The following is a 27,754-nucleotide window of genomic DNA, read 5'->3' as shown; positions in this document are numbered from 1 at the left end:
GGATTGGGGGGCACAGCTGACACTTGTATGTCAGGTACTCCATTTCATTCTGTATTGTAACCTATCATGCTGACTAGAGGCATATCAGTGTACTACAGGTCGTAGGTTTGATTAACCTACATATCGGTTTCTGACTTCTTACCCTTCAGAACTAACATCCCACTGCCTGACCTGATGTAGTCTGTCTGTGTAGGCCTGAGGGGGAGGTTACCCATATCCATCATTCAGAGGCCTTAGCACAGCCTTTGTTTCCATTTGTCTACACCTGTCCTGCTGGCTGAGACTGTTGTTGGGTATGTGAACCTCCCTGACTGGCATGTGTGTGTCATATGGACACACATGTTCCCCAGCACATTTCTTGCAGTGAATTTTGTCACCTTGTGTAGCACTGGCTACTATGGTGACACCAGTATTTGTTACAGATCTCATGCTGCCACTATAGGTCTCTACTATCTGCTGGCATCCCATTCAGACACCCAATTCCCTTGCATGCTCACATCCATACCATAGATACAAGTAACAATCCATACTACTCCATTCGGCAATTGGTAGGAAGAGTGACTTATCTCATGGGTGTGCCAGTATTGAAGATGGTGCTGCAGGGCTGCCTATGTCAGATGCACATAGTACACTCATTATACATGTTTGAGCACAGGTAGTGTCATTTTTGTCAACCTTTTACTGTATGTGCGAGTAAGAGAGAGGTGTCATTCCCTGGGTCCCTCCTGTGACAGTGTATGTGCTATGCATTGCCCCTTTGCCAAGGCCAGGGCATACTGGGCACACCTCCTTCTGCCTACTGGAGCAGGCTCAGGTTGTTCCTCCGAGCCACTCTGTGCCTGTGCAGGCCTTGGCAATTGTGGGGGGCTGTGTAGCCCTGCCCCATGCTGTTCCAGCTGCAGCTGTTTCCGCAGGATCATGTTGTGTAGCATGGCACATACAATGACAATTTGAGTTCATGTAGCTGGTGAGTACTGCAAGGCTCCACTCGATGTGTCCAAGCACTGGAACTGTGACTTGAGCATCCCAAACACATGCTCTATTATAATTCTGGTCAATGCGTGTACCTCATTATGGAGTTTTTGTTCGGGTGTGTGTGCATTTCTTATGGGTGTCATCAGCCACGGCTCCAGTTCGTAATCAGCATCCCCCACTAGGTGACCGTAAGGGATGTCCCCATTGGCAAATCTCTGGTACAGCTGCATCAGATGCCAGATGTGGGAATCATGATACTTTCCAGGGCAGCCAGCACATACATTCATTATAATGCCCTGGGCATCGCACATGATCTGTCAGTTGATGGAGGGGAAGCCCTTGTGGGTGATGCAGACCCTACCCCGCTCACCGGGTGGTGCTTTCATGCATATGTGTTTGCAGTCTATAGCACCCACTACCTCAGGGTATTCTGCTATTTGGTGGAAGAGACGCATATTGCTGGCCAATGCCTCACGGGTGTTGGGGAAATATACCGGCATTTGCTGACATGGCATCAAGGAACTGGTTGTGTACCCTGTATGCTGATGCCTTTGAGATCTCCAGGATATCCCCAGTTGGCCTTTGGAAGGTACATGTGGCTAGTATTCTTAGGCCTACACATACCTTGATATCCACTGGGATGGGTTCCCCTCTGTTAGTTCTGTGTGTCAGGCGTGGCCATCACAGCTAAACAATTTGCTGTAGGAGGTCCCTGTCCACCCAATAGTGCTCCACTATCTCCAGCTCATGTAGCCCCTGGTAGGTTACCGTGGGCCTGTACACTCATCTCCGTCTCCTCACTGTGGGTTGGTCAACAGCATTCTCATCCTCACCACCCTTAGCCTCTTCCACATGTTGATGTATGATAGCTACTGCAGCCCCTGTCATTTTGTTGTTTTTGTTTGTTAAAATTTCCCCAACTTGTATACACCAGTTGTGTAGAGTATGTGGGATAAACCAGAGGAAAGTTGTTGCATAGTTTATAGTAGTGTTCTGGGCTGGGCTGGTCTGCTGCCTGTGTAATTGGCTGATTGTGATACATTTCACATGCCAGCTATGCTAGTTCTCCTTGATTACCTTCCTACTTCTGTTTTCCCTTCCCATTGACTTCCTGTTTAAGCCCGGGGGCATGCCACACAAACACAGTGCTCAAATGTGCACAGAGTTGCTATTTCCTGGTTTACTTTTTTTTTTTTTCCTTTAAAACCCACTGTGTGATGCACACACTCACTTAGGCAATGTAAAGAGTGCTAGGCAGCCTCAGACACCCCACTTGCTTAGCTCTGCTAAGGTAAGGGCAAACCCAAGCCACAGGGCTCCAGTCCACTTACAGTATGCCTGACACACACCCCTATGATGTCAGCTAACTCCTAGGCTTGCACCAAGCTATTCCTGCACTTACACTGTTGGGTGCTGACTAGCATTGAGGGGAATCTGATGAAGTTTTAAAGGGTTTAAAATGAAAGCGCTTATATGCTTACTGAATTGTACTGTATTTCTTGGATTAAACCTGTGTTTTGCACTTTTACTGGATTGTACTGCACTTCTTGAGCAACACTTGAAGTTTTTACAGCTTGGTTTTGGACTGTTTGACTTCCAGCAGCAAGTATTTCTTAGTTAATGATACTGAATCCCAGATTTCCCCTCAATGCTAGTCAACATCCAACAGTGTAAGTTCTCTTGGATTATCTTTTTCTTAAAGATTTTTTTGTATAGATCTATGCTAAGAACATACAGTGCAGCATGGCATGGTCTGCGTACAATGCAGCATGGCACAGTGGTGCATACAATGCAGCATGGCACTGTGCTGCATATAATGCAGCATGGCATGGTAGTGCATACAATGCAGCATGGCATGGTGGTGCATACAATGCAGCATGGCACAGTGCTACATACAATGCAGCATGGCACGATGGTGCATACAATGCAGCATGGCATGGTGCTGCATACAATGTAGCATGGCATGGTGGTGCATACAATGAAGCATGACATGGTGCTGAATACAATGCAGCATGGCATGGTGCTCCATACAATGCAGCATTGCATGGTGCTCCATACAATGCAGCATGGCATGGTGCTGCGTACAATGCAGCATGGCACAGTGCTGTATACAGTGTAGCATGGCACAGTGCTGCATACAATGCAGCTCTGCATGGTGCTGCATACAGTGCAGCATGGCACAGTGGTGCATACAATGCATCATGGCACTCTGCTGCATACAATGCAGCATGGCACAGTGATACAGTAGGTAATGTTGATGTTTAAAAGTATTTAGTTCTGAAGTTTGGTTCTTAGACTGAGGACCTCCTTTGTGAAGTTTATAGATTCTGCTCCAGGCTCGTATGAATTCTTGCCAAGGACTTGGGTTTTCTTTCACAATCTAAACACATTCTGGCAGGTATATTAGGACTATTAAACTGTCATTAGTAAGTATCTCTGAGTGTAGGGGTGTGTATGTTTGTGTGTGTGTGTGTGTGTGTGTGTGTGTGTGTGTGTGTGTGTGTGTGTGTGTGTGTGTGTGTGTGTGGTGTGTGTATGTGTCTGTATGTGTGTATGTGCATGCAAGCATGCATGTGTGTTTGTTATGATGCAATTACATCAAAATGAAAGCTGGCTCTTACCTTGTGCCTCTTATTTGTTAGGTTAGGCTCAAGCCTGCCATCACCTAGAGCAGGAAAAACAGGTATAAAGAATGGATGGCCAGATGGTTGGATGGATGGACTTAACACAGACATCTGATGAAAAAAAAAAATTATTTATAAATACACATTATGTAAAAAGCATGCATTCCCATTAGATTTACAGCTTAAAATAAGAAGTAGCCAAACTAAGAAAAAATTTTATGAGCTTCCAGACTGAATTCATTCTTGTTGACTTGCAGGTCTGGGATGAAAATCTTGCAAAAATTGCTGAGGCTTGGGCAGCTACATGTATATGGGACCATGGCCCTTCTTACTTGCTGCGATTCTTGGGACAGAATCTCTCAGTCAGGACTGGACGGTATGTAATGAGTCATTAGACTTTTATTCATCTGTTGTGTTAAACAATTGTATTCAACACTATTAACAGCTTAATTTGTTTCACATTTGTTTAAGAGATTAGTTGAAAAAGAATTCAAAAATATAAGCAGGGTATAACTTAAGCAGTTTGAGTTATTGTTGTCTTTGGTTGGGATTGCTGATGTTCCAGAATCCTGATAATAAGCAGATATAATCTGTGCATTTATGGTGCATTTGAGTATTTTCAGACATAATGTGGAGTCTTTATTTTCATAGAGATATGAGCAAGTTTTATTTATGAATAATTCATACTAAGTTCATGCTTTAGTTATGAAAAACAAAGACTAAAGATTTGGCCAAAAATGTAAGAACAATATATGATTTTTGCTTGAAAGTGTTTTCATAAGTATTTTTCTACACCAAGCACTCCAAAGAACTTTTCTTCAGGTAGCTTGCAAATGTTGAGAGGTGTGAAGGGGAAGAAAGAGATAATTGGGGACATATTTTTTGGAGTACAATTAGTTGGGAGCCTTTAAAAAATCCCTGCAGAGTACTCTTTCAGAGATACTGGGTGAACAAATTGGTGTAAGGAAATTATTATTTTTTTGAGCTGTGATACAGAATTAGAATTGCCTAGTCTTAGTAAGGCCTTGCTGAGTCTAATTATGGTGGCTGACAAAAATGCAGTTACAATAAAATGAAATTGAAATCAATGTCTAAAGCAACCGCACTAGACATAGTGATTAAATAAAAGAACTGGAAGTGGGAGAATTAGAAAAGGGTAGGAACAAATTACATAGAAAATGAGAATTGTGGGAACAATACACGCAGAATAACTTTTGGAGGAGATATGAGATTTAAGGGAAGGCAGGAATTGAATGAGGTATGTAATGTTTGGCTGACAATGACTGCATAGAAGATTATATATGATCTATAATGTTTGCAACTGAATAAATGTCAATATGGTTTGTTTTCATGTATATAAATGTACAATTGCCAATGTCATAAGTGATAATTCAATAAAGATGTTTATTGTTAAAAAAAAAGAATTTAAGAATATTGTTAATAATCTTAGCCATATGGTTGATATTGGTTTTATTAGTTAGCATATAAGAATTGTTATTAATTTTATGTTTGTTTAAGATACCTTGTTTATATGATGCTAAGAGACTGTATTTACTTTTTAACAAATGTATTCAAGTATAGTTCACTTTTCTTCTTCTGTTCAGGAATTGTGGTATAGATTATATAATAAAATCTTCTGCATATTTAAATATTTTGCTATCCTGTTTATTTTCAACCCCTGAGAGTTCCTTCCTGTTCTGTTCTGAGATTTGCTATTTAATTTATAATAAATGACTCATCCCTGTTAAATTATTCTGAAGCAAATTTATTATCTTTGTCTGAGATAATCAAAGTTCATGTAATTTGTTAGTTTAGCAAATGCATATTTTTATTTTTCATTTTTTTGTTATTACCATCCCATCTGCTTGGATTATACCAACACTGGGATTCAGAAAGGCTTCAAAAGATGTGGAAGTGTTATGTCAGAAGATTTGCACATTACATTAAGCGTTTCTTATTCACAGATCATTCTACAGCTGAGGTTTTCCCCTCATGGGTGCCACAGCACACCCAGTGGTGTAGCAGGCAAAGCTGCATGTTAAGGCAGCAGTCCTGGTGAGTGAGTGGTTAATGCTAATTAGCAATAGGCTCACCTTCAGAAATGTCTGTGGCTCCTAATTTGCTCTGAATCATGTGGCTGAGTAAAACTTTACTGTAGAAGGACAAAGTGAACAGTATCAAAATATGGTAGTCACCCATTCACTCCTCTTAGTCTATTCACAGTGCTGTTAAGTGCAGCTAAGAAATGGACATGCAGGTGTTTAATTGTGTGCATGTGTATAGACATGTGTGTGCTTGTTTGTAGGGGCATGAGTGACACTGCAGGAACATGTGTGTGTGTGTGTGTGTGTGTGTGTGTGTGTGTGTGTGTGTGTGTGTGTGTGTGTGTGAGTGTGTGCATGTGTACGTGTGTGTGCGTGTTTGTGTGTCTGTGTGTGTATGAATGACTGTGTCTGTGAGTGTGATCGGTTAGGAATATGACTGTTTTGTGTGTGTGTGTGTGTGTGTGTGTGTGTGTGTGTGTGTGTGTGTGTGTGTGTGTGTGTGTGTGTGTGTGTGTGTGTGTGTGTGTGTGTGTGTGTGTGTGTGTGTGTGTGTGTATGACTGTGTCTGTGAGTACAATCGGGTGGGGATATGACTGTTTTGTGTGTGCCTGTGTGTTTGCGTGTGTGTCTGTGTGTGTATGGATGAGTGTGATCAGGTGGGGAGATGGCTGTTTTGTGTCTATGTGTGTGTCAGTCTGTGTGTTGGGGAATGGATTGGGATGGCTGTTATACTTCACACACCTAGACTAACAACCAGAGCCTGCAACATTGGGTGGAGGGAATAGGGAAACTGTTATCCACCAGAGATAAGTCTTAAGCTACATGCCTTAATGGCACACAGGGTTAGGGGAACACTTGACACTGGAAATTGCTCTGCATAACATGCTTATAAGGCACTTAAGCACATCATGTGCCTGGGGAAACCCTAGGCACCAGGGATACTCTATATGATGTCCCTTAAAGGCATGTATTTAAAAAGGAAAACAAAACAGTGCAGAAAACCACTAGACATGATGGATAAGTAGGGTGCCTTAGAAGGCATTAAAAGGTATTCCAACCCTGTATCCTTTCACCTCCTATAGAGGGCACTCTTCCTCCACACAGCTACTAGACCCCAGGGTTAACATGTTAAAAATAAATAAGTGGGGAAAATCCATTATGTACAAATGGGATGGGGGGTTTGAGCCCTGCACTCTTGACACAGATCATGGGTTATGTGGTGTGTGTGTTTGTGTGTGCAAGATTTGCTATGTGTTTATGTGTTGTAGTGTTGTGTGTGTGCTTGTGTGTGAAAGATTTACTGTATGTTTATGTGCTGTAGTATGATTAAGGAGAGTGCCTATGCCGATAAGATGCAGGTGCCACTGTTAACTACTGTAGGTAAGTGCTAACCTGCACTACCAGTATTTAATGGCAATTTAGAGAAATGCAAATTAGCCAGAAATGAGGTCTTTCCTCATTGCAGCTAATATAGCTCTGAATTGAAAATATCTGCATTGTGGAAACAGAGCCTTTTTACCACAGCCCTTAACTTGAGCTCTAGAGCACTTTATGAATCCCCAGAAATAATAAGAAAACTAGAGGCATAAATAATATGTAAGATGAATAAGTAATACAATCAAATTATTTGATTCAGTGGCAATAACATAAAAATGAAATAGCATAGATGCTACTCGTCAAAACTAAAGAGAATGATTTATTGGCAAATGCATTCTAACAAAAACAGGCAGGACATAATATATAATATACATATACACAGTATATTGAATAAGATGGTTGAAGCTCTGGAAAGGAAGGGAGAAAGGACATAAGATAGAAGATTAACTGAAAATGTTGGTAAAGCTCTGTTATGCCAGAGATAATTTAATGTTTTCAATGAATGTTGAGAATCTTTTATTACTAAACTGTATAAACAAAGAAAAAAATACCTTTTGCTCTTGCTCTGCTTGTCTCTCACAGAAAAGGAAACTGCTCTGAAACGAATAATTCTGAAGAATATATCACAACAAAGAATTTTAAAAATATGTGTACACATAAGAGTTTCTGATGACTTTTAGTAGCACCAAAGAGAAAAAAGAATAACATCATTTTTGGCCTACTTCTCACACACAAGAAGTGTGTTCTGAATGTAAAAGCCATTGTGATCCACTTAGTGTGTTATAACTAAGAGACAGATAGGTACATCTGCTGTCTCCCAAATGTCAGCATTACATTTCTGTAAGAAAAGGCAACACAACTGCAAATAAATGAATATGTGCATAAACATCTAAATAAATAAATGAATAAATAATGTTACTGAGATGTCAGAAGACTTACTAAATAGAGTAAAACAAGAGGTGTGATGTAACCAGCATGCTGTCTGTATATGAAACTGAACTTTCTGTAACTTCTTGTACACCACATGAGCTACGTACCATAGCTGGCTCATTAGTCTGCATAGACCTATAAATGACTCCTGTTTTTTTTACTAAAAGTGAAAATACATCTCTATCCCTCTATGTACATGCATGTCCTGTGTTGCATTCATTGCTACAAATTAACTTTAACACTGCTCTAAGCATGTCATGGGCCATTTACATCATATTGAAACCATTAGTATATACTGCAAAAAATGATTTGTAGAACAATGCAACTGTTTACTCTTTGAAATCCTTTTTTAAGTTTTGAAACAGTTTATATATCAGTTTATTTCTTCAGCAGTCTTACATATCAATGGCGGTGCATAGTATGTCAGCGGCCTGTCCAGCTCCGGATATGCACTTTTCAATTTTATGTCATACTTTGTGATTTTTTTTTTTTTATATGGAAAGTACTTTTTGTTGTCGAATGAGAACATGTTGTAGCAGAAATTTATCATGGTGTCCTAAATGGAATTATTTGCCTGTTACAGTCTGTTTGAAACGTAATACTGGAGTGGTTGAAATTGGGCCTGCAATGATGAGTCCAGCCAATATGGAGTGCGGAGTGCGGGAATTGAATTTTGTTTGAGATACGACAATGGAGTGATTCTTCTTGAGATGCGGCAGATGGGGTTGGAAACAAAGAAGAAAAGGGTCTGGATGTTGGACTGTGAGACTTGGTGGCATCAAATGGAAGAACTTTGGTGGTTGCTGTTGATGTGTAGCCATTCAGGCCTGCAGGTAGAGGTGGTTGTGAAGACTGTAGATGGAGAGAGAGTCAGATGTTCCAAGAGACGGTGTAATAGTTTGGGCTGGCAGGTAGCGGTAGTTGGAAGGCCCGTGATGAAGAGGATGGATGGACAAAAGGATTGTTTTAAATGTTGGCGACAGGGTGATGGAGTTGCCCATGTATCATGGTTTGTTTAAGTTTCTGGTCTACGGTTGTCTCTTTATTGTTGCTGTCTAAGTATTTGCTGTGTTTTTTGTGACAAATGTTGCTATATGTTATGTTGGTGTGTACTGCTGTATATTGTTGTGCATGAGCTTGGAGGAATGTAATTTTGTTCAGCTGTAACTTGGGTGTGGTTATAGTTGAATGGCAATAAAGTTTACTTTGACTTTAACTTGACTGGACTTGAATTTAACAGATCTATTTCCACCAGATATCTGATCTCTTTGGGATAGGTTTTGGAACACTACAGTTTTTATGAGAAATTGTCATCCCAGATCTAATATATACATATTTTATAAATGAATGCATCATTGCTAGAAGCCTTTGCAATGCCTGCTTTTCTTCTGGCTTTGGCATTACAAAATTACTCAGACCTTTTTTCTGGATCAAGATTCAGATCCTCTGTCATTATAAAATGGCACATGCATTTAAGACTTGTCACTGCCATTTTAAATGTGTTCTTGTTTAGCTTGAAATGATGTTAAACCTGTTCCTCTGGTGTAATAGGTTTTTGAGATTCTTTTCTTGTGCCTGACTGCACAATAATAGATTATCATTTATGTTTACAACATCTTCCAAATAGTCAATTACTTGGTAAACAGCTAACAGCTCTTTGGAACATCTCTGGTGTAGGTAAAATATTAAAAAGGAGTAGATGGAATCTGTATCTTAATAATGATGTATTAAATTTATACAACATGGCTTATCTAGTCATGTCTGCCAGAAATCCTGGTCTGCACCTACTAATGAAAAAATTATAATTGTGTATTCTTAGACTACTTTGATAGATGTAAACAATGAATAATACTCATTTTCAGTACTTAATTCAGAGCTTATAGATCAACACATACATGAATCATGGCTTGTTTTCACAGCACTGACCATACTAATCACCCATTCTGTAGTCTTGTATTGTTTCTTAATGACATGTGATATCTCTGCTTTCTACATATAGGTTCATAGGTTCATAGGTTCGTACTAGGTCATCTGCCCTAGAGCATTTATAAGCCTAGCCAGAGTGTGTGTGGCTTTCACCACCCCTTAGGATGAGAATACTACACCCTTTTAGGGTTTAGTTTACTGTGCCTCTGTCTAGTAGTGACACAGAGATGACCCCCGGGGTAAACCTACGATCTCCCATCCACTCGTCAAGATTTCTCTAGAATAGAGTTAGTGAGGGGCTCTGCCTAACATGGATTGGGATTCTGTTCCAGAGTGTAGGGAGCCTCTGGGTTATGAATCTGTCCCTCCAGCACGTCCTATTTATTTCTGTGTTGAGGTTTAAGTCTCTTGCTCTCGTGGCTCTGATGGATTTGGATTTTCTGAGGTGGAGCATGTCCATTAATTCCGGATTGGACATGGCCTTGTACGTCAGGCACAGATCACCTCTGAGTAGGCGGTATGCGACTGAATAGAGCTGGAGTTTTTTCAAGTCGGGCAGCATATGACATATGTTTAAGACCCTTTATCCTCTTGGTGAGGAACTTTTGGGGTCTTTCCAACTGCTGCAGGTGTCGGGTAAGATACATCCCAAATGGGGCATTGTACTCAATCATTGGCCTGATAAGAGAAGCGTACAGGGGCACAATGACCTCTCTTGATCTAGATGTGAAACCCTTCATGATAAGGTGGGCAATATAGAAGGTCTTCCTAACCACTTTGGCAATGTGAGTGTCAAATGAGAGGTTACTGTCAAACTGGGTCCCTAGGTCCCTGATTACCTCTTCCAGATTTAATGGATTACCACCTATGTGGTAATTTGTGGGTACCTTGTTTTTCCCAAAGGGTATGACTATACATTTTTGGCGTTCAGCTTAAGGCCATGGCTCTGGCACCAATTATCCATTTCTATGAGGCCTCTCTGAAGGATGTTTGTGTCCGCTGGAGTATCAATTATGGCACCCAGTTTGCAGTCATCTGCGAACTGTGTCAGCCACAATCCTCCTATGTTTGCCTGTACCTCGGAAAAATAAATGCCGAACAAGAGGGGTCCCAGGACTGAGCCCTGTGGGACACCGCTTGTGACTGGCTTAGAGTCTGACATAGCTCCAGCAACTCTGACCCTGTGGGTTCTGTCCTTGAGCCAGTTTGCAACCCATCTTGTGACATATGGGTTTACATTTAAGCTGGTGAGTTTGTCTATGATGCCCGAGTGGGGTATTGTGTCGAAGGCTTTTGCAAGGTCAAGGTAGGCTATGTGAACTGCCTTACCCTCATCAATGGCCTTAGTGACTGTTTCAAAAAAGTTGACCAAGTTCAAAAGGCAGGATCTGCCCTTGACAAAGCCAAATTGGGTAGGATCCAATGTCTGTAGGTCCCCAATGTCTTTGTTTATGAGTTCCATAATGATCCTCTCCATAGCTTTGCAGACCAGGCTCGTCAAGCTTATGGGGCGGTAATTTCCAGGGTCCGTAGAAGCACCGCCTTTGTGAAGTGGGACCACTGTTGCCATACGCCACTCTTTGGGTATGTATCCTCTAGTAAGGCTAAGATTAAACAGCAGCCTTATGTGTGGGTTTAGTTCCTCTTGGAGTTCATGTAGCACACAGCCCGGGACACCATCCGGTCCCATTGATGCTGTGTTTTTAGCTTTAGAGAGGGCGGCTCTCACCTGGGCATCTGAGATGTTAGGAGGCTACACTCTGCTGGGATAGTTATTTCTCCTTTTGGGGAGGGGAGGAGAAATTTGCACTGAACCTGTCTGCCAGAATGTTGGCAATGTCAGTGGGTTCAGTGTATTTTGTGTCATTTTGGACTAACTCTGAGCATATCTGGGAGTTTCCACCCAGGTTTCTAACATAGCTAAAGAAGGCCTTGTGATTGTCTTTTGTGTCTTTTGCATTTTTCTCTCAAAGTTGGCCTTGGATGATTTTATGAGTGATCGTAGTTTTTTGCTAGTACTGATCAGAGATGCCTTCCCTTTTAGGGATTTTGCTCTGTCATGTAGTAGATTCCTCCTCCTGTTGTAAAGTTTGTTTATGGCTGGGGTCCACCAGACCAGGCGCCTGCCTTTGGGGGAATGGGTCTTGGTTTTATTTAGGATTGCATGATCCATGCATTCTTGAAGGTGCCCGTAGAAGGCATTTGCAAAGGATTAAGCAGTGTGGGTTGTGGTTTCCACTGGCCCAGGGGCCTTGAAGGATACCACTTCAGTCTTAAGAAGTGTGAAGTTGGCTTTTGAGAAGTTCTTCACTGTGGTCTTTTGTGCAGGGGGTGGGGGCAGGATGTGGATTTCCAGTGAGATTAATTTATGGTCTGATCTTACCAAAGAGGGATATACTTCCGGTGTGGAGCATTTTGTCCCCATATTTGTGATGATCAGGTCTAGTATATTGTCTCCTCTTGTGGGAATGGTGACTAGTTGTTCCATTGCATTTGAGTTTATGAATTCTAGGAACCTTTGGGCTAGGGTGTTGGGGCTTGAGTAATGTTCCCAGTCTATGTTTGGGTAGTTGAAGTCTCCCAATATGATGGTATTTGGAGAGACATTCATACTCTCCAGTGTCTTTAGGAAGGCTGTGTGGGGTTCCTGAGTTTGAGAGGGTGGACTGTAGCATGCTGCAAACTGTAAGGCAGTTTTGCCTATGGTTAGTTGCACCTGGATGGTCTCCGATGCTTCGTGCGTTGCCACTAACCTGGAGGTGTGGTTATCTTTGATGAATATGGATACTCCCCCTCCTTTTGTGGTTCGGTCCAAGTTTTGGGGCCGGAAAGCATGATATGAGGTAAAACCTGATAGTGCTGGGGTGCTCTCAGGAGCCTTGAACCGGGTTTCAGTCACTGCACAGACATCGATGTTCTCCATACTGAGGAGGGCTTTGAGGGCGTGCATCTTGAGATTTAGACTTCTGGCATTGAGCAGCATTACCCTTAGTTTTTTTCCACTTGTGTTTTCTAGGGAGGTAGGTTTGTCATTTGAGCCTTGCCTAAAAAAGGCACTATGGGGGTGGAAAGAGCCTTGGCCAATATCCGGAAGCCCAGGGGTGACAGGTGCAAGCCATCCCTTGCGAAGCAGCGTGACTTTTCAAGCATGTCATCCCAAGCAGACAGACATTGGATCCCCTTAGAATGACACCAGTAATTAAGCCAATTGTTAAAACTGATCATTTTGTCTTTGTACTGTTTCATCATTCTTGGTGAGGGTAAGATGCTGCTCAGGGTCAGGGTCATACCAGCCTGGGCTACATAATCAGAGAGCTCCTCTATGTCTCTCTTCATGTAGTCCAGGGAGGTACATTTCAGGTCGTTCACACTGGCATGTACAATGACTGAGTCATATTTGTACTTGCTGTGGAGTGACCTGAGTGCTTGTGTTATGTGGCAGATTCTAGCAGCTTACTGTGACCTTTTCCTTGTTCAGTCTGGTGAGCGGGACGTCAGTGTGTCTGACTATGGAGTCACCTATTACAAGTGTGTCTGGCATGTTGTTTGGCCTTAAGGGCTGTGACTGTTTAGCACACTGACTTTGTGAACTATGTGTTGCATGTGCTATGTCTTGAGGTGGCGGTTGCTTGGGTGTCTGCTTTGGAGGCCTCTGTTGTTTTGGTAGATTTTTAATCAGTGCCTCCGAGTATGTTTTTGTGTGTTTATGTGTTTGGTTTGCAGTTGTGATAGTTCTATGTGAGACTGGTTTTGTGGTGTGCGTGGTTTCCTTCTCCTCCTGACTGGTCTTGCCAGTACTGAATTGAGAGAGCTCAGCCTCCAGTTTGGCTATATAGTTGCATCTCTCGCATATATTTGTATTTGTTGGGAGGAGGAGAGGGTTGTTCAGTGTACATGAGGCAATTGTAACATTGCCTCAAGATTCCCAGATTCACCAGCTGAACAGGAGAGGACGCCAGCAACTGACCCTTCGACATGCTAGAAATAGTGAAAAAGATTGCTGTGTAACTGAGTCAGAAAGGACCTATAGGGAAATGGGTAATCAAGGGAATTTAGGTGAATGAAGTACTTTCTTTTGTTTAAGAGTGCTTTACCTGTATAAAAAATGCTTTAGGAGCAAGTGCTGAGCTTTTTAGATAGAGTATAGGCTCTTTAGATTGCAAGTAGAACAGTTCTAAGGGAAAAATTGAAGAGCAGACATTACGGAACCAGAAATAGTTTAAACTTGATTAACCGGCGCTGCCCTATGCTGCTCTATGAGCAACTTCGCGCTAAAGCGCGCAAAAGCGGGCTTTATAGCAGGAGGTTGAAAAGAGCCAGGAATTGACCCAAAATGGCCAATAAACTACAAGTTGCTGGGCTGGAACCAATCCTCTAGGGACAAATAGGTTGCTCAGTGCTCCCCACTCCCACTGGTGAACAAAGAAGCTTCCTCTTATCCAAATAAGGATATGGATAGCACAGGAACTAAGACAAAGCCCGGAGATCAGCAAAATCTGAAGACTGGACTATTCTAGTTCAGAAAAGCGGGAAAACAAGGATATTTTTTTTTCTTTTTTTACAGAGAAAGGAGAAAAAGATACAGTAACAAACAGTAAATGCTATAAAACGGCTAGCGCACTTGAGTGTGTTAGCCTAACAATTAAATTAAACAAAAATAACTTTTTAAAGTGCTAACAGTATAAATTCAACACAAGTACAGTAAAAACAATATGCAGAGCTGTTTTTTAAGCAAAATGCAGTCGAGATGCAGTAATTTAAGCGAAAGCCAGAAAAAATACTTATAAATCCAGGAAAGTCACTCTTTCACTCTCTGCTGCTTGTAGAACTCTGCAGGACACCACGAGGAGTTGTGCTGAGTCTTTTACAAGTGAAAAAGCACGCAAAAGCGGGCTTTATAGCAGGGGGTTGAAAAGAGCCAGTGATTGACCCAAAATGGCCAATAAACTACAAGTTGCTGGGCTGGAACCAATCCTCTAGGGACAAATAGGTTGCTCAGTGCTCCCCACTCCCACTGGTGAACAAAGAAGCTTCCTCTTATCCAAATAAGGATATGGATAGCACAGGAACTAAGACAAAGCCCAGAGATCAGCAAAATCTGAAGACTGGACTATTCTAGTTCAGAAAAGCTGGAAAACAAGGATTTTTTTTTTTTTCTTGTTTTACAGAGAAAGGATAAAAGATACAGTAACAAACAGTAAATGCTATAAAACGGCTAGCGCACTTGAGTGTGTTAGCCTAACAATTAAATTAAACAAAAATAACTTTTTAAAGTGCTAACAGTATAAATTCAACACAAGTACAGTAAAAACAATATGCAGAGCTGTTTTTTAAGCGAAATGCAGTCAAGATGCAGTAATTTAAGCGAAAGCCAGAAAAAATACTTATAAATCCAGGAAAGTCACTCTTTCACTCTCTGCTGCTTGTAGAACTCTGCAGGACACCACGAGGAGCTGTGCTGAGTCTTTTACAAGTGAAAAAGCATGCAAAAGTGGGCTTTATAGCAGGGGGTTGAAAAGAGCCAGGGATTGACCCAAAATGGCCAATAAACTACAAGTTGCTGGGCTGGAACCAATCCTCTAGGGACAAATAGGTTGCTCAGTGCTCCCCACTCCCACTGGTGAACAAAGAAGCTTCCTCTTATCCAAATAAGGATATGGATAGCACAGGAACTAAGACAAAGCCCAGAGATCAGCAAAATCTGAAGACTGGACTTTCTTTTTAGTATTATAGGTATATTTCTGGAAATAGGTATTGCAGGCACTGTATCAAGTTATATTTACATGTAATATTCTTGTGGCAAGATTCATAAGTCTGCAAACAAATTGACATTGCCAAGCCATGTTATCAGATATATAGTTCTGTAGAGCATCAGAAATATTTTTGTAATGGTATGACTGATTCTGAATGCATGCAGCCTTGCATTTTCATTTTGTGAATTTTTAACCATTTTTTTCTTCTCCGAAGGCACACCATTGATATATTAGAATATACTTCCTTAAGCAAATCTGTTTGAAAACAAATAAGGCAGAATGTTTTAGACTACTAAACCTGTGTCAGTAGATTTTGAGATAATGGTAACACCAAGATGCCAATGTGAGGTAACAATAAGCACACGGTTCTCTGTTAAGAATGTTTCCATTTGAGTCATTTAAATGTATTTTCTTATAAGACAGTACATTCTTTCTCTGTATACAGTTTCAAACACATTATCTAATTTAACTCATTACAGTATTCTATCAGCTTTATCAATGTATCAGATACATATTTACATTTCACAGCATTGTCTTTTCATATTACTAAAAAACAGTTGATGTTCATATTACTGCTCAAAAGGCATGTAAATTCTATTGAGCACACTTTTTTGTTTCCATTTATGCAGTTTGTGGAAGTTTTCTCTTCCAGTGAGTAAATGCAGCAGCGCTCTTCCCACTATGAATATAATTGTGACTACTGTAAAGCATAAAGTATTTTCCATGGTCTATATAACTCATACTCACATGCCTTTACAACTCATAGTTATCACATAATGCCTTTTTTCATTTATATTTGACTTTTATGTTGCACACATTTATCTTATGAAGCAATTCTTTTAGCTGTGTACTAGTAAATTCACTTGCTCTGCACACATCCACAGTTTTTTAGAAGATCAGATCTGCTTCTCTTATCAGCCTATCACTTGTTTCATCATTTATTATACTACAAATAATTCCATCACTTATTAGAGAATCAAGTAGCTCAGAAAATGTGCAGTGTTTGGCTTTGTTTTCAGCTCAGTAGCCTATGCATCTGTGATCTCTTAAAGGTTTTCTGTTGTAAAGTAAAGATATCCAGTACATACATTATTTTTGAGCTGGTAATAATTAACAATTTGTTTTCTAAATGTCATGAGTTTATCATTCTCCTAATTAGTAAAATAATTTATTTAACTGATTTGATAAGATTATCTTATATATTTTCTTCAACCAGAGGTGTTTAATTCTTTAGAATGACAGCTGAATGAATTTGTGAAGCATTCACTGCATCAGCAGGTGCTTAAAACAACCATTTAGATTTTATCTGCATGTTTTCCTTCCATAGTCCACAGTTCAGGATAAAAGTTGTCATCTTCTATAGAATGCCTTCTGTCTATTTCTGAACATGATTTATTCTTCCCCTTTTATATAAACGAGTTGTGAATTTTCAAAGAACTAATTGCATTTTTATTGCAGTAATGCAGGCAATAATAGCTTCAGTTATGCAATACATTCGAAGTGTTTTTCCTGTTACAGGCAAAGGTTTATTCCTAGTCGCAAACCACTTTACCACAGCACATTAATAATAATGACGGGGTCTACAGTCTATTCTACTGTTGCATGTCTGCTCAGTACAACTTGCACCGTAGTTCTGCCCATTTTCACAGCTGTCATCTAGTAACTGAAAGCCAAAATGTTGTCATTATATTTAAGTGGCATATGAGGAGATGTACAAATTTCACTAAGAGATGTGTTTTCCATTATATTTTGCTACGATGTTTAATAATCCCACCATATTCTGTAGCATTGCATATCCAAAAGGAATGATCTTCTGACATTGTTCACCCAAATGTGAGCAATAATCATGTCATATTTAGCTATAATCTCGTATAACCTAGTATATTACTCCTAATTTTGGTCTCAGTCAGGCAGAACAGTGTCACAAAACATCTACAAAGTTACTCAAGATCCAGGAGGTATTCCATTAAATCCATGTACCATGTTTTCTCAAAGATCTTTACATTCCTTTTCTACCACTTTCTTTGGTAACTGAATATCTTTAAAATGATCACACTATTTCCCCTTTTAACTTGACACTCTGTTTCTTATTATTGATATAGACTGAACCAAACAGCAAATTAATTAAAAATGTCTGTTGTGTATTCCCTGTTGACATTCAGCAATGTTTAACATTCAGTCTTTACTTTTCTTTATATGTCAATCCATATAAACAAACCCTCATTTTCCTATTTGATTCCAACCACTAATTTCTTCACTGCCTTTGCCTTGACCATTTTTACCACCTTTAATGTCCTTTCTGTTTTTTTCCTTCCTTTATTACCTATAGATTGAATGAAGTCGATAGCTTCCTTCTCCATTGTTTATCCATTTTCTCTTGTGCACAATTGCATGTTAATGTTGTTTAATCTTAATCCAGAAGATGATTATTTCATTCTCTTTCTTTCTTTCTTTCTTTCTTTCTTTCTTTCTTTCTTTCTTTCTTTCTTTCTTTCCTTCTGTCTCCCCTTTCTCCATTTCTTCCTCAAACAGTTGTTCTAGCCCTCTGTGAAATGGTTTTATTTAGTCCCACTTTGTTTAGCTTTATCTGTCTCTGTTGTGAGTCATTCAGTGATGTGGTCTCTAGAGGCCAGGGCTGCCCTTGCCACGGTGCCTCTAATCCCTCCATTATTTCTACGTACAATGTCTACATTATTTTTCTTGTGTTGCCTACACGTGGAGTCCTTCAAAATATATTACTTTAGATGGTTCATTTTTCTTCACAGATTTGGATGCAGGAATACTCTGATCTGCTTCTATGAGACTGAAAAGAATAGTCTTCGTTTTCCTGTCTAAACATTTTATTCTGTTCTTTTAACTTTTCATTTTTTTTTCTTTTTTCTGTGTCTAGTCGTTAATATTTCCTATCCAAACACCAGCCTCCCTGTTCATAGGTTTACAAGTTTTTACCAAACTTGCTACATAGGAGACAACAAGACGTTCAACCATATCATGAAATTCCCTCTTTATGAGGAGTACCCCCACATATCCTTATCATCACCCATCTAATCTTTAGAATGATTTTAAAGGTTTCCTGGAAAATATTCTGCTTTATATCTAAGGGGGGGGGGGGGTATTTCAGAAAAGGTGAGTGTTGTAAGTTAGATACATGTCACACCAGGTGGTACTATTAATATGGCAGAATAGGCTTTAGGTCTCTGGAATGGATCTTTGCCTTAACACTGGTTCTGTTTAGTTGAAGACTTTCAAACCATATAAGGTCATTCATACCAAGGAATGATAAACAGAGATCATTCTTCAGTGACTTTTATGGCTCTGAGCAGATAGAGAGGACTTTTAGGCTAACAGAGTAGCTAAGTCTCCTAAGGCCTGAGATCATTTTAAGGAAACGTTGCAATTCTATTAATTGCTTTAGGTGTTTAGTGAGGTACATAAAGAATGGATCATTATATTCAATGTTGGACCCTAATAAAGCAGAAATAAAATGGAACTATAACTTCACTTGACCTCGAAGAGATGCCACAAAAGGTAAGTTATACAACATAGAAGGGGATTCTAACCTTGATAGAGCTGTGGTGATTTTTATCATGCATATTGATATATTAACCAACATAGGTACACAAGTCTCTGATTACTGGGTCAAACATAGGTGGAATATTCCCTATGTTGCATAGGGTGCTGATGCTAGATGCACCATAGGAAACTGTACTGCATGTCTTGTCACTGACAGTAAGCCTATAATTAGAACAAAAAGCATTTGTTTGGATTAGCACTTGCTAGAAAATATGTGCATCTGACTGGATTTTGATATCTGGTGCCAGTCTGCGGATAACAGCAAATTTGGTTCGACATAGTCATTGACTCATCTTTCACATCAGAGAAGTATATGCCAAAGAGAAAGGGGATCAAATACACAGCTCTGTGGGATACTACTGCTGAAGATTTTCTGTCTAGAGGAAATCCTCAAAACTTTATCGGTATGGGTTCCATCAGACAGACAGACAGACAGTTATGTATGCAGTGAAGCATGTATGGGTTAGTGTTAAATTGGGAGAGTCTGTCAATAATCTTGGCATGAGAGATAGCTTTGAAGGCCTTAGCAAGATCAGAGTAGACAGAGTGGATGTATGTTGTTTATCCATGGCCTCTTTAATTCTCATTCAGGTTAACCAGGTTAAGCAGGCATGCTCTGCCTTTTATAGGTTCATAGGTTCATAGGTTGGTACTAGGCTATCGTTCCTAGGGCCTATACAGGCCTAGCCATAACAATTCCCTGGCTATTTCTTCCCTCATTATTTACTTTCCTGGACCCCTGTCTAGAAGGGCGAATGACGTGATCCATGGGGTGAATTTCCTTTCTCCCATCCAATCATCAAGGTTCCATTTTGAAGAGGGCCAAAGAGGCGCTCTGTTTGACATGTATGGGCAGTTCCAGAGTCTGGGGAGTCTCTGGGTCAGGAACCTATCCCTCCAGCATGTTTTGTTTATTGTGATGATAAGGTTTAGATCCCTGGAGCATGTGGCTCTGACGGATTGGGATTTCTTTAAGTGTAGCATGTCCAGCATCTCTGGGTTTGACATGGCCTTGTATGTTAAGCAGAGATCGCCTCAGAGTAGACGATATGCAACAGAGTATAGCTGGAATTTTTTAACGTGGTCAGCATAGGGCATCTGCTTTAGGCCTGTGATTTTTTTCATGAGGTATTTCTGCGGCCTTTCCAGTTGTTGCAGATGTCTTGAGAGCTACATACCAAATAGGGCTTTGTATTCAAATGGGTCTAATGAGGGATGAGTACAATGGTACAATGACCTCCGTTTTTCTGGATGAAATGCCCTTAGTGATGAGGTGTGCCACATAGAAGGATTTCCTAACTGTTGTGGTGATATGGTTATTGAAGGTGAGACCACTGTCCACCTGTGTCCCTAAGTCTCTTATCACACTTTTGGTGTGTAGTGTACTGCCACCTATGTGGTAATTCATGGGTACATGTCTTTTCCCAAAGGGGAATAACTATACATTTCTTGGCATTGAGCTTGAGCCCATGGCTCTGGCACCAAGCATCTGTTTCTGTAAGGCCCTTTTGTAGAGTATCCACACCATTTGGGGATTCAATAATGGCTCCCAGTTTGCAGTCATCTGCGAACTTTGTTAGCCAGTGTCCCTTACTTTTGGCCTGTACTTCAGAGAAGTAGATTCCAAACAAGAGAGGTCCAGGACTGAACCCTGAGGTACTCCACTTGTCATTTGTCTGGAGCTGGATTTGGAGTCAGCTACTTTTACTGGATTTGGAGTAAGCTACTTTTACAGTGTGGGTTCTGTCAGTAAGCCAGTTGGCAACCCATCGAGTGACGTAGGGATTAATGCCCAGCTTAGTAAGTTTATCTATGATTCCAGAGTGAGGAATGGTGTCAATAGCCTTGGTGAGGTCCAGATAGGCTGTGTGGACTGCCTTACCCTCATACACAACTCTGGAGACTGATTTGAAGAAGTCAATCAGGTTTAGGAGACAAGATCGGCCGTTCACGAACCCAAACTGGGTGGGGTAAAGATGATCTCAAGGATACAGATGGTGCAGTGGGGCACAGCTTAATGTTGTTGCCTCACAGCAAAAGGTTCTCTGGTTCAATTTGTGACTTGGGTACTTTCTGTGTGTTTGGAGGCTGCATGTCCTCCTTGCATTTGTGTGGGTTTCCTCTGGGTGCTCCGGTGTCCTCCCACATTACAAAGACATGCATCTGGAGTGCTTCTTCCTGGGTCTCCGCTGAAAATTGGCCCATTCCAAGTTGGACTTTGTAAACAAATGTGAAATAAATAAAAAATAGGGTCACCCATATCATTGCTTATTAGTTCAAATATTATTTCAACCATAATATGTATCACAGCCCTGCAAACAATACGATAGCTCTGCAAACAGTACTAGTGAGACCAATTCAAAAATATATAGGAATCTCAACACAGTGCATCTCAGAACTATCAATACCTTGCCAATAGCCACCCTTGGGCTGTTCCCCTTTCACAAGGAGTTCTAGGCCAGTTAATCCAAGAGAAATTTGAGGAAGCCCCTCCTATCATCCAGTTTGTGTTTCAATGAAAAAAAATGTAAATGCTTAACCTACAGGGGTCGGTTATTCCAGGGATAAAGGAGGGACAGAATAATTAATCCATCTCTTTGGCATGTTCTGTCTGTCTGCTGGTGAAGATTTAGGTCCTCTGCTGTGGTATTTGGCCAGCTTTAGACTTGAAAAGATGTAGGAGATTAAGGACAACAGGGTGACTTAGCAGTTTTTAATCACTTTTATAATGATGAACTGGAGATCTCTTATAACTGGCCAGTAGCTCTCTCTTTATGTTACAGTTTGTCGATGTGGGATTTCCATAATATGGGTTTTAGTTTAAACTTGTCATTATCTTGTATTTGATGGTTACTGATTTGTCAGTGAACCTGCCTAAGGAGTAAACGTTTTATGATGGTATGCAGTAGAATACCTCTTATCCTGTAGACATAGAAAATTGGAACAAAGGCCTTTGAAAAGTAGGAACTTTCACCTGAAACTCTGAACATCTAATTACCATAAAATTTGAATAACAAATAGATGGGATCTTACTCAGAAGCACATTTAAAACAACAGAGAGTGACAAAAATGATGGAAAAATATGTGGAAAATATATACACACATTATCAAAAGAAGCAAAATCCATAGACTTTAAAGAACTGTATTGCAAAATTCTACCACACACGGTCATTTATTTTTGCTTCAGAAAAAAAAGGAGCTGTGGGGTGTGTGTTCTGTCTTTTAATTTATTGTTGTCACTAGTACGATGGTTATGTAGAGTAGTTTTCTATGTACTAGACAACTTCAAAAATCACATCTGATGAGGGAGATTCAGAAAATTGAGTGAAGGCATAAATCAATCCTGAAGAGAAGGATATAATTCCAAAAAATAGGGACATCTTATGCAGGAGGTAAATCAGTCCTGAAAATAGGAATGTTTCTCCAAAAGAAGGACAATTGAGAGGACTATGTAGCCTCCACAAGTACACTTTTTGTTGGGAAGCTAACTGTAATTATCAGATGCAATTAATTTTGAGTCAATTTTGAGTCATCTTTGAAAGCAATATAGTTATTTGGGGCCATTGAAGAAGTATTCAGAAAGAAGGTCTTAGGAAGGTGGTCAGATTTTGATAGAGAATGAATAACAAATGGGTAGTGTAACTGGTGGGTATGTTAGTGAGGACAAAATCCAGAAGACCCATATTTCACATAAACAGGGAGACAATAAATGCATTATTACCTATGAAGTTCAGAAACTTGTAGGTATATCTGTTGTTTATGAAATGCATTTGCTAGCTTGTGTGTTGACACCTGAAGTTGTCCATAGGAAAGGCATTAGTTTCAGTGGTTAACCATTCTAACTTGTTAACTTTATCATGCATGCTCTAAAAGGTCATAGATGGGGTTCTATAACTGGCTATAATGCGATAATTAATTTTACTTATTATTAGAACTTCATACAGTTCTATATTTATATATTGTGTGATCTGATGAAAGCAAATGTGGTTACAACTAAGTATTGATACTGCTATGTAGTTGTCAGTGGATCTGAATACAATAGGCATGCATTCTACCCTGGATTAGAGGCCCTGGGGCCAATAGCCTGTTACCTACCTATGAACCTATGAGTGCTATCACTATTGTGGAATTGGGTTTCTGTATTTTCACAAATGCTGATGTCTTTGAGAGTACAGAAAACCTCAGCTTCAGGCCTTTTGCTGTTTATGCTCTGGTATTCAGTACGCTGTCATTCTGCTGTTTCATGCTCTCTAGTCTTTCTTCCATGGCTCTAACCTTTGCATTTCCTTGAGGTATTTGTCTTGCTAGCTCTTCCTTTTTGTCCTCAGTTACCTCACAGTTGATTGTGTCCTGTTGTCTGGCAGCTTTCCTCATATCTTGGGAGGTCATCCCTGTTCCACTGTCTTTTAACAGTTGACAGGTTTCTGCCACTTCAGTATGTCTGTGTCTTGATTCAGTAATAACCTAATTTTTCTGACAAACTTCTGGGTTTGTTTGACATGTCTTATTCCTACTACTTTTTTGTCATTATTCCCAGGAATTTTCACCCTTCTTATCCTGTCACTCTCTCTTTACCTTTTTTTCCCTTTATCCTTTTTAGGTCTAACCCTGTCAATACCCATTTGTTGTCTTTCAGTCTTTATACTTCTTTTATCACATTTTCTACCTGCTCCCCACCACAAGACATAATTAGTCTCTACGACTTCTACGCCAGGATTTTGACAAGGCCTCTTCAACTGGATTGAGATGGAGTCTGCCTATAGAGCAGGGAGTTGTACTACTCCATGCTTCCCCAAAAGATAGTTGCTTATTATAGTACCTCCAGGCTAATTCCTCCCTAAACAAAAAGCTGAAATTCCTGATTTTATTCTTCCAGAAGGTACTGCCAATAGGTACTGATAACACTCATAAAAATAGTTACCCACTTAGAATTCTTAGATGCCTTTATGACTTCTGCCCATCATTTCTGTATCTACTTCGCAGATACACCAAATAAATCATCAGTATTCATGTGTTTTATTACATATAGGTACCTTGTGCAATCTGCAAGAAGGTTTCTCACTTCCAGACCCATCCTGCTCATTTCTTACTGTTTCCTGTGCAGTGAATTATGAGTTATCTGCCCACCTAACATTATTGCAGATTGGGTCTCTGACCTTCACAACTCTTTCCTCCTGCTCTCCTTGTGATCCTTCTGCTGTAGACATGACTTTGATGTTTGTACCAGCCTACTACCTGTAGTTGTTAGACTATTGCTTTGTCTACATCTGTCCTATACCTATAGGTTCATAGGTTCATAGGTTCATACTAGGCTATCTGCCCTAGGGCATTTATAAGCCTAGCCAGAATGTTTTGGTTTGGCCCACCATTTTTTATTTTTTTTTTTGCTATGCTTTTCGAGGTATTAGTATACTGCCCTAACACATCAAGATTCCTCTTGAAGAGAGTCATGAGGGACTCTGCCTACTGGACTGGGATGTCCCTCAGCATGTTCTATTTATTTCAGTGCTGAGTTCAGTCAGTCTCTCGAGCGCTTGATGGGATGGGGGAGCATCTGTTTGAGCCCTTTGATCCTCTTGGTGAGGTACTTTTTGGGGTCTTTCAGTTGCTGCAGGTGAATCCCTTCATGATTAGGTGGGCTATATAAAATGTTTTTCTAACCACTTATCAACTTGGGTCCCCAGGTCCCTAATTACTTCTCTGTACTTTAATGGATTCCCATGTATGTGGTAATTTAGGGCACTTTTTTTTTGCCAAAGGATGACTATACTGAGGCCCTTTTGGAGGATGCTGTGTGTTGCTGGAGAGTTGAAACTTGGTCAGCCACAGTCCTCCGTGTTGGGGACTGAGCCTTGTGGGACACCACTTGTAACTGGTTTGGAGTCTGACATGCTCCAGCAATTTAACCATGGGTTCTCTGTCCTTGAGCCAGTTTGAAAATCCATCTAGTGACATAGGGTTTATATTTAGCTGGTGAACAATGGCCTTGGTGACTGTTTCAAGAAGAAATCAGGTTTAAGAGAGAGAGATCCAGTGTTTGTAGGTCCCCAATATCTTTATTTTATGAGTCCATGATGATCCCTTCCATAGCTTTGCAGACCAAGCTAGTCAGGCTTATTAGTAAGGCTGAGATTGAACAGTAGTTTTGTTTTGGGTTTTAGCTCTTTTTGAGAAAGCCTTGTGATTATCCTTAGTGTCCTGTGCATTTTTTTCTCTCAAAGCTGGCCTTAGACAATTTTATGTGTGCCCGTTTTTTTTTTTTCAGTGATCAGTGATGCCTTCCTTTTTTGGGATTTGCTTTTATCATAGTTTAGTAGCTTCCTTTGTATAGTTTGTTTTTCCTGGGTTTGGGAGGGTGGTCTGTAGCAGCTATAAACTGGGAAGGCAGTTTTACCACTGTTTGTTTGCACATGGGGATAGTCGATGCTATAATCCCTATGATTAATCTTTCTGCTCCTCCTAAGCAATGTCTGCTTCCTGGGCCACCCTGTTCAGTTTCACTGCTTTCCATGCCACTCACCATTATTTCTTGCTTTTACCCTCACCTTTAGACCCTTTCATCATGTATGACACTTTGTCAGCATTCGGCTCTTTCTGTCATGTTTGCTTTGCATTTGCTACCTTAATCATTTCTCCATTATGACCTGGGTCTTTTTCACTTCTGTCATGTGACAAGGTTTTTTCCATGTTCATCTGATTTTGCCTGTACTATCATAGCTTTATTTCCTTCCTGGCTTGACTTTGCTTTATTTCTCTGTCTCCTTTCACTTATGGTTGGAGATACTGTTTGCAACAGCATGCCTCTAATTCATTGATACCTCTGCCACTGTGTGTCTTCAGTGTGATGGTGTTTCATCATCATGTAATGTGCTGTGTGAGCTAACAGTACATTTTTGTATTTTTTTCCTGTTTTCTTCACTGCTGTGTGACTGTGGAGTTGGTATATATAATTTCTGTGGGGGGGGGCTACTCCCCCCTGCAAAAAAGTGTTATGCTGTTTTTTATGGTTTTTAAGTTTAAGCATATAGGATGAATACATAACACATTGTCGCATTCAGTATATGTGAATTTAATCATCAGATCACAAATAGAAAAGACAAACATGCATAAACAAGTAAGTATTAGGCTAGCTGCCTTTGCAGGACATTTTAAGCCTAGCCAGTTTCTCGTTTTCTGCTCATAATAACCTATCCTATTGGTTTATAGAATGGCCTTCCCTATCCCATGCTTGATAATGATATATTTTCCCTATTAAGAATAACTGGGATCATACCATAGATAATTTGAGGAAACACATGCATTTAATAAAGCATTTAGGAGCTGCCTCTGTCTGTTAGTAGTATGGGAGAAGTCCTGAGGTAAATTTTCTGTTTCCCATTTATAGATCTAGGTTGCATTTGAAAATGGACAGGGATGATCTTTGTTTTTATATGGATGGGGAGTCTGTTCCACAGCAGGAGTATCATCTATGAAATATACCTGTCCCTCCAAACAGTTCTAGTGATGTTGCAGAAGAGGTTTAGATCCCTAGACTGAGTATTTCTGATGTAATTTGATCTGCTGATATGCAGTAAATTCATCAGTAATGGGTCAGAGGATGCCTTGTATGGCAGATACAGGTCACTTCTTAACAGACTGTAGGATACAGAGTATAGTGACATTGCTTTGAGTTGGTCCATGTAAGACATGTTGTTTAGGCCTTGCATCCTTTTAATAAGGTATCACTGGAGTATCCCAATTGTGGCACATGCCTGGACAGATACATGCCAAAGGGGGCATTATACTGAATGATTGGCCTAATGAAGTCTGAGTAAATGGGGACAATGACATCCCTAGATCTAGACACAATCCCTTTGTTTATAAGCTGTGCTATACAGAAGGACTTTTTGCAACCGCAGACACATGTTGACCAAATGTTCAGTCACTGTCCACATAAACTTCTAAATCCCAAACAACTGGGTCAACTATTAGGGGCGTGTTGTCAATGTGGTAGTTTGTGGAGTAAATGACTTCCCAAAGGATACAATAATGCATTGTTTGGCATTTAATTTCAGACCATGATTTTGACACCAGTTATTGATTTGGGACAAACCTGCCTGCAAGATGGCTTAGTCATTTGGGGGATTCCATAACTGCTCCTAGCTTGCAATCATCTACAAACTTAGCCAGCCAGAGCTCTTTGATATTGGCTTTTACTTCAGAAAATTAGATCTCAAACAGGAGACAACCCTGAGGGACTCCACTGGTGATTTGTCTTTTTCTAGAGGTAACTTCCTCTATTTTGTTTATCTGTGTCCTATCTGTGAGTCAGTTGGCAATCCTGTGAATAGCATAAGTGTTTATTCACAGTTTATTTAGCTTTTCTACTATGCATCAATTAATTTAATCAATGAGTAGTTATTACCAAACTATATACAAAAGTCCATGTTTTAAAATTACCTATGTGAACATACAGTATGTGCACACTTTTATATTCCCTTGCCCGACCAATATTCAGTTTTATGTTTGTTGAAGGTGCACTTTATGTTGCAATTGCTCATGGTCATCTTTT

The 27,754-nt window shown here is 40.2% G+C and overlaps 1 protein-coding gene across 2 annotated transcripts in view; it reads left to right on the top strand.

The window, feature by feature from the left end:
- The window catches only part of PI15 (peptidase inhibitor 15), a 359,005-nt gene that overhangs the window by 212,836 nt on the left and 118,415 nt on the right, over positions 1-27,754 (top strand). For both annotated transcript variants that reach the window (XM_044065836.1, XM_044065837.1), the window contains exon 3: positions 3,857-3,975. In XM_044065836.1, coding sequence (XP_043921771.1) covers positions 3,857-3,975 — 119 coding nt within the window. The remainder of the gene's footprint in view (positions 1-3,856; positions 3,976-27,754) is intronic.

Source organism: Protopterus annectens, chromosome 3.part0, assembly GCF_019279795.1.
Source record: "Protopterus annectens isolate FY-2018-M chromosome 3.part0, PAN1.0, whole genome shotgun sequence".
In the NCBI taxonomy this organism is placed as follows: domain Eukaryota; kingdom Metazoa; phylum Chordata; order Ceratodontiformes; family Protopteridae; genus Protopterus; species Protopterus annectens.
Note: the sequence above shows the minus strand (reverse complement) of the source record. Positions and strands in the feature narration are given on the sequence as shown.